This window comes from Phaseolus vulgaris, chromosome 3 (genome assembly GCF_051622355.1).
Source record: "Phaseolus vulgaris cultivar YP4 chromosome 3, ASM5162235v1, whole genome shotgun sequence".
Taxonomy (NCBI): Eukaryota; Viridiplantae; Streptophyta; class Magnoliopsida; order Fabales; family Fabaceae; genus Phaseolus; species Phaseolus vulgaris.
The window spans coordinates 9,317,031-9,324,190 of record NC_143500.1 but is presented as its reverse complement, the minus strand read 5'-3'; the positions used below and the strand labels follow the sequence as shown (position 1 = coordinate 9,324,190).

Below are 7,160 nucleotides of genomic sequence, written 5' to 3'. Positions count from 1 at the left end.
TTCTCATTTTAGATACCCTTTTTAGATTAGATTACAAGCCAAAGATAGGTAGCTTATGGGTTCTGATCCTAGATACTTGTTGAGGTAACAATGTAGATGGTAAGAATATTAATTAAGGTTGACATGGTTGTGTAAGTGGGGCTACTGATAGAGTAGCTTAAGAGCATAGGATGCGGGGGAGACAAAACCAAAGGAAAATGTTATCTAATCAACTTCAAGTTAGAGGGTGAGCCACACTGATGGATGGTGGCTATGTCCGGTTTCAACTGAAAAGGACTTGTGCCTGAAGTCAAGTCCAACGTAAATACTCCTTTGCATTATTTGGCTTGGTCCCATTTCTGCAACCACACTCTCAAGCCATGTTTGAGGTGCTGTGCTGGGGTTCCTACCATTACCCTACTCGTCTTATACCATTTATTACTACTTACAAAATTCTTAAGCATTGACATACAAGTGTTATTGTAAAAAAATTCAATATATGAAATCCACAGTTTGTAGTTGAAGTGAACCAAACCAATTCTGATGGGTCCACATGTGGGGAAGTGAGGTTGATAATTAATGCAGCTAGTAGAGAAACCTGTCACATGACACATGTATGATGTATGTAACCTTCACACACTTCCTAGCACACTGTGCACCTTTATTCACGTGGACCTTCTTTCTTTGCCTTCCATTTCATGTCATGGTTATTGGTTGATCCAATCTCATTATCACCACCGCCGTCTTGGCTCTCTCTCGCACGGTTTCTGAACCCCTCTGTGCGACATATGCTAGAGTCCATTGGTATGGTAAGTTAGTTAATAAGATGAAAATGAAACTTTGTTTTATGTTTGGTGGAAGCTTAATAAGTTGTGCCAGCTAATCTCATTCACATCATTAAACTATGCTTTTGCTGAAAAGTCATTTCTTTTCTTTTTGTGCTTTTCCTTCTCAATTATTTTATCAAGTCCAACTCTGTCTGTTCCACTACACTTTGGCCTTCACTGCAAAGTAATGGTACTTAAATGTCATTAAAAGTTAAGTGATCTTTGCAAGTATGATGCAGGTGGTGTGATCTAGAACTCCTGGTGGCTTTGCTTGCTTTGTCTTTCATGATTGGGGTTATCATCTAGGACTTAGGAATTTACATAACAGCACAAGTACAAAAAGCAGATAAATTATGCCCTTACTTTGGAAAGGTGAGGTGGAAACTGAAGTTAAGGAGAGAATCTGAGAATGAGTGCTCTCTCACTCTCACACCACATGCACATGTCTCTTCTATTCCTTTACTCATCATTTGCTGCAAATTTCTAAGTCTTCTTTTTGTCCCATTGTGACAACTTTTACTACTCTTGCCATTTCCATTGAGATCCGCCGAATGATTATTTTCCCCACTGCTGCTTCTTTGCAGGACATGCCTCTGTGTCTTTTGGGGTTCTATAGGGTTACGGCCGAGTAGTTGTTGTTGCACCAATTTTTGAAGGCAAGGTCAACCCATTTATCCTTTTGGTTCTATGAGACTAAAGATTGATTCTTTCTTTCTTTTTTCTTTCAAATTTATCTGATGTGTTGATTCCTCAGTTTATATTTGTTAAAATCCTGTGCTTTTGGTGTTATTGTGAATGGTCCTTATGTTGGGACCTTGTATTTATGAACACAGTTTTTGTTTTTGGCTTTCGTTTATGCCTTTTCTCTCTGTTGTGTAAGCAGATGGGGGAGACAGCATCTTCCAATCCTGCTTTGCAAGTGTCTGTTTCGTTCGGTAGATTTGAGAACGATTCCTTGTCTTGGGAGAAATGGTCTGCTTTCTCACCAAATAAGTACTTGGAAGAAGTTGAGAAGTGTGCCACACCTGGATCAGTTGCTCAGAAGAAAGCTTACTTTGAAGCTCATTACAAGAACGTTGCTGCCCGGAAAGCCGAATTGCTTGCTCAAGAGAAGCAGATGGAGAAAGATTCTGTTAAATCACAATATCAAAATGATGAAGATCTGAGTTGTATTAGTTCTGTGACTGATGCTGAATGTGATATTTCCAATGCTCAACATTCTAGTGAAGGGGTTAAGCAAGAAACCAACTCAATCGGTGAGATTGTGAGGACTGATGTAAGTAATTTGGGGGAGTATGCTGCAGTTTCAACAGATTATCAAGGTTCATCAGTTGAGGGAGAGAAAGTGAATGATGAACTGGATAGAAGATCAGGTAGTTCCCAGATAGATAAACAGGAAGAAGTTGTCTGCGTTGAACAAGGAGGAAGTAAAGAAGAATGTCCTAACAGTGAAGCTGAAGGTTTGAATGAAATTTCACACGATGTAAACAATGAGCCAGTATGGGCTTCAGAAACCGAAGCACAATATAAGACATTGGATAATCCGAAGGTATCTAAGAAGGTATACATTAATTCATGTACTCAGCAAATTTAGGATCATTGAAACAATGAGTGGTTAAATAATAATTAACACATTTAAATTTTGGCTATTTTGTTACCCATTATTCTATTCTTCACCATCTATAGTTTGAACAGGTTACCCCAGTGAGCAGAGAAAGAAATGCAATAAAGGGGAAGAAGAAATCCATGCAACCTACGTCTAAGTCTAAGGCATCCCGAATTTCCACCCCTAGAAATCCAAAGCCTACATCAACTCCCACCAAAACATTGGCATCTGCATCTTCTTCAACTAAAAGGGAAATTTCTCCATCAATATCTGGGAGGGAAACTGCTTCCACTGCAGAGAACAGAAAAATTCCTAATAAATCATTGCACATGTCTCTTAGCTTGGGTCCAAGCCAACTTGATCCTGCTCCACGTACTTCAGTGAGGAAATCTTTGATTATGGAGAGAATGGGAGATAAGGACATAGTCAAACGAGCATTCAAGACTTTCCAGAATAATTTCAATCAGCCCAAAACTTCTGGTGAAAACAAATCTATGGTTAAAGAAAAGGTGTTTTGGAAAGCTTGTATAACTGTTTCTTGTTGATAAATGGTTATGTGTACCAGTAGAAAATCACTTTCGTTTGAGAACATTGCCCATATTTTTCTTGTGCAGGTTCCTTCAAAGGTGACAGACCCAAGGAATCTGACATCTATATCTTTGCGAAAGGAATATGGACAGTAAGTTTTTGAATCTACATTATTAATGTGTTTCTTATTTTCATCTATTTCATTTCCTCCATGTAGTTTGCATAACTTTGTTTTTAACCTGTTATGGTTGCTTGCTGAAAAACAATAATCTGATTAGTGACCAAATTTTGTTGGTTTTCTGTGGGAGAGTGGTAGTCATGGAAACAATATATAAATGTGAGTGAATGAGGAAAGTATAAACAGGTAATGGTCATATGTATTGTATAACTAAAATAAGTCATGATTTTACATTATAAACTTTACTTATATTTGATTTGTCCAGTAAGATCTGGCTTACATACAAATTAGACATATTGCTAGTTTGTTTATTCAACTGGAACTTCCTTTTACAGCCAGATTTGATGCAATGTCCTTTTACTTGTCATTGTGTCTATCAATTTCTGAATTCAGACTGTTAAGTTATCCTATGACTAACATTCAGTTACTACTTATGCCCCATGTTCTTAACACCGATTATAGAAACATTCTGTTTTTCCAGGTTGTGGTACACTTTTACCAAAGCATGGTACTATAAAATACCCACTATGTATATTAGAGAGTCTTACCTGGCATTTGCAGGATGCTGATTCTATGACTCAAACATGTGACTTGGGTCACAATGCAACAATTCAAATCATTAAGCCATGGCTCCCCTTCCCCCATCTTCCATATCATAATTTATAATGTTTGTTTGGGTAAACTTCTTCATAAACACTAATAGGAGATGAAAATTAGAAGGAAAATGAGAGATAACTTCTACAAATTAGCTTATGTATAAATTAATTTTAACTTATGAAGAAATTTATTTAATTTTTCCATCTTGTTCTCTTTTAAAATTGTTTATGGAGAAGTTCATCCAAATAGATCTAATATTGAAGTAAAATGTTTTTTTTTTAATTTTTGGGTTGAAAGGAGGAACCATCCTGCTAGAGGTTTCCACAAGGAAGGGGGTGTGAACTGCATTATTTGGTTTGAACGTATGCACTCTTCTTGCATGTCCCATGACTCACTCAACTGAGCTATCAACTAGACTATTTAACTAAAACTTTGAGTCTTTAATAATATAGTGGAAATACGGAACAATTTAAACCATAGCTGATTGAAGGAACATGAAAATCATGATCCATAGTTAATCAGTAAGACCATAGACTTTCAGCCCCCATCATTCCTTCATTATTAGAATATGCACCATTACACTTTTTTTGATGAACATATAAGGAGTTCAATTGCATGTAATTTGATGCTGTTGAATGGAATAGGTCACCCAAGGTTGACAGTGCCGTTAAAAGAAGCGGGAATGCTCTGCGAACTGCTTTCGGCCTAAAAACTGATGTTAAAGCAGAGAAAGGAAAAGAGGTGTGGTCTGACTCTTGATGCATGTCTACACAATCCAGCACTTGTGATCAAGGGTTCTCATGAGATTTTGAAACTACTGTTTTATTTTTAGTGATCAAACCCCTTAATCTTTGATAAGATTTTGAAACTACTGTTTTATTTTTTCTGATCAAACTCTTTAATCTTTTGTATTTTAATCAGTTTCCAAGGAAAATAGAAGAAAAATCTTATGCAAAAGCGGTAGAAAGAACGCATCTTCAATTGAAATCAAAGGTACACTTTCCTTCTCTTGCCATTGCTTGAGTGTCTGCATGTATTTAAAGAATGGGTTATCATAAAGTTGAGCTCTTCGATGTTATAATAAAGGGACATGTCTTAACAGTGTGTACTTTTGACACAGGAAGAAAAGTTAAAACCTAATCTCAAGGCCACTTCTTTGCCAGCTTTTCACCAGGGTCAGAAAGCATCCAAAAACCACCCACAAAAGGTTTGCTACTGTGCATTGTAAATTTATCATTACCAGGTCAACAAGTAGGGTGAAGACTTTATATAGCCAATCTTTTTCGTACATGAATAGTAGTTTGTTAAAACCTATCTAACAATATTTTTTCTTTATGCTTAACTTTAATTTAAGTCTGTTAAAACTTGTGTTGTCCAAGTTAATAGTCTGGTGGTGATTGTAGGAATTAGAAACTAGCCATCTTATTTTTCTCTAAAAGGCAAACCTATTTTCTGCTCAATGAACATAGTGATTTAGTAGTTAGTGGAGGGTCACACAAGAGATAATGATGAAACTATTTTGTTATCATTTAAAGGACTATACCACATGTAAATATTACTCTATGCTAATTTCTTTTTCCTTTCCATTAAATCGTCCTATAATATAATGCCATTATGTTTCCTTAAACAGTACAAGAAAAATTGTCTTTTCCCCCCTAAGTGGAGCCTGCTACTTAAATTAAACTATGGCACTGTTACAAATGGAAAAAACTAAAATTTAACCGAAAATCTAAGAGGCATGGAGTTATTTCCCATTCTCATTTAATTTCCTTTTAGATGGATCATTTAAAATATAAATTATTTTCTATTCTAAAACTGAATTTTTTATGTTCCACATTTCATGAGCTGTGTGAAACATAGTATTCTATGCAGCTTTGGGTATTTTGGCAAGGATTTTTATGGATCCCCTGGAATTAAAATCATTATAAGAGATCTTCAAAATATCATTCAACTGCTACATCCTTTAAATTATATACAAATATACCTACCACCAAAAGTGAGGGTAAAGAAACAGCATAAAGAATGGAAAAGAAGCCTTGACATAGGAAGATTTTCTGAATAATTCAAATTGTAGTTGAGCAACCATGTGGTGTTAAATCTGTTCATCCTAAAGTCTCTGCTATATTAACTGCTATTTTGTCTTGTGTACTTATGCAGGAGGGAATTAAGATTGAGAAATGGAGGTAGCCTAAGGAGCAAGAGAAAATGAGGTTGAAAACATTAGTGTTGGTGGGAGGAAATGTTTAGTCTGATCACACTATGATATCTTAGTTTAGTCTGCAACAGGGGAACAATTATGTAGTTATACAGGACTATAGGAGCTTATGGAGAATGTAAGGAGGAGGAAGGAGTAAAGCATCAATTATTGGTAATAAATTTGGTGTGAGAAACAATGTTGTATAACTAAAATGCCAAATGTGAGAATGCATGCATTGTCTTATATGATTGGTTCCATTGTTTCCATCTATGTTGTATATATTTTGGGTGGGATCAAGGGAAATACTCTTGGGACCCAATAAGAAATGGAAAATGGGGATACCTACTGCACAAGCAATAACTCTTGCACAGTTGCATTACACAATTTTTCACAGTAGTTCCATCCCAGTTAAGCTTCAGGTGTCATGTTCTTGATTGATTTTGGGTGTAGCTAAAAAGGGAAAAGTCAACAGCGTTGACCAATGAGTTGTGTAGATGTGCATTATTGCTGAATGTACTTAATGGATAATGGTATTTTTTGGAGAAAAAAAGAAATAATTTTCTTATAAGATAACCAAAATTTACTATGCTTAAGTCAGAAAATAACTTCTATGGAGGGAAAGTAAGGTAGTGAATAAAAGAAAGAAAAAAAAGAGAGGGAAAAGAGGTATTGTTTTGAATTGAATAAAATAAGTAAAACTAGTGGAAAAATAAATTTATTTATTTATTATTGATATTTTTATTTTATTTTGTTACAATAATAAAATGCAAAATTTATAAAACGTTAAAGATAAATATAATGTATTATATTGTAAATATTAATACAATATTTGTTATAACTTGCTGCGCATAAATCTCTTAATGAGTAAATTAATAAATGTATTATATTTTTTTTTGTGCTAACAAATATACTATTTCTTGTTTTTCGTGTTCATGTTTGTTTTTTATGTTTCGAGTGAGTTAAAGAAGTTAATATAAAAGAGCTTTTATAAATTAATTTTAGTTTTTAGAAAAAGTTATTTTGTTTTTTTTCTGTTGGAAATGTTATAGGGAATTTATTTTAAATGCAGGTGTAGTTGTGAAAACCACCTAATGAGAAGAATTGTTGAAATGGTTGTCCATTGGAATTTATTTTATGAATTGTGATGCCAAATTTAGTGTTTCGCGTGAAGGAGTGGTTAACAGCAAATTTTATTTGGTGAGAGGTTGGTAGCAATGTGAATAAGTCTCTTGGCGAATAAAATAATCG

General features: G+C 34.8%; 1 protein-coding gene across 10 annotated transcripts; it reads left to right on the top strand.

Annotated features, from left to right (window-relative positions):
• The first annotated feature begins 444 nt into the window (after positions 1-444).
• LOC137806508 (uncharacterized) lies at positions 445-6,155 on the top strand. Of its 10 annotated transcripts, none has more exons than XM_068606673.1 (10): positions 445-788; positions 1,046-1,178; positions 1,391-1,462; positions 1,690-2,367; positions 2,502-2,921; positions 3,027-3,091; positions 4,360-4,456; positions 4,637-4,708; positions 4,836-4,922; positions 5,873-6,155. In XM_068606673.1, exons 4-10 carry the CDS (start codon positions 1,690-1,692, stop codon positions 5,900-5,902), a joined length of 1,449 nt encoding a protein of 482 aa, XP_068462774.1. In that variant the 5' UTR covers positions 445-788; positions 1,046-1,178; positions 1,391-1,462; the 3' UTR covers positions 5,903-6,155. The 10 variants fall into 10 exon arrangements, 7 of the variants coding, with proteins under 7 accessions (XP_068462774.1, XP_068462776.1, XP_068462773.1 ...); XR_011080357.1 differs by having other exon boundaries at positions 601-788; positions 4,360-4,509; XM_068606675.2 differs by having other exon boundaries at positions 601-783; positions 1,391-1,467.
• The last annotated feature ends 1,005 nt before the right edge of the window (positions 6,156-7,160 follow it).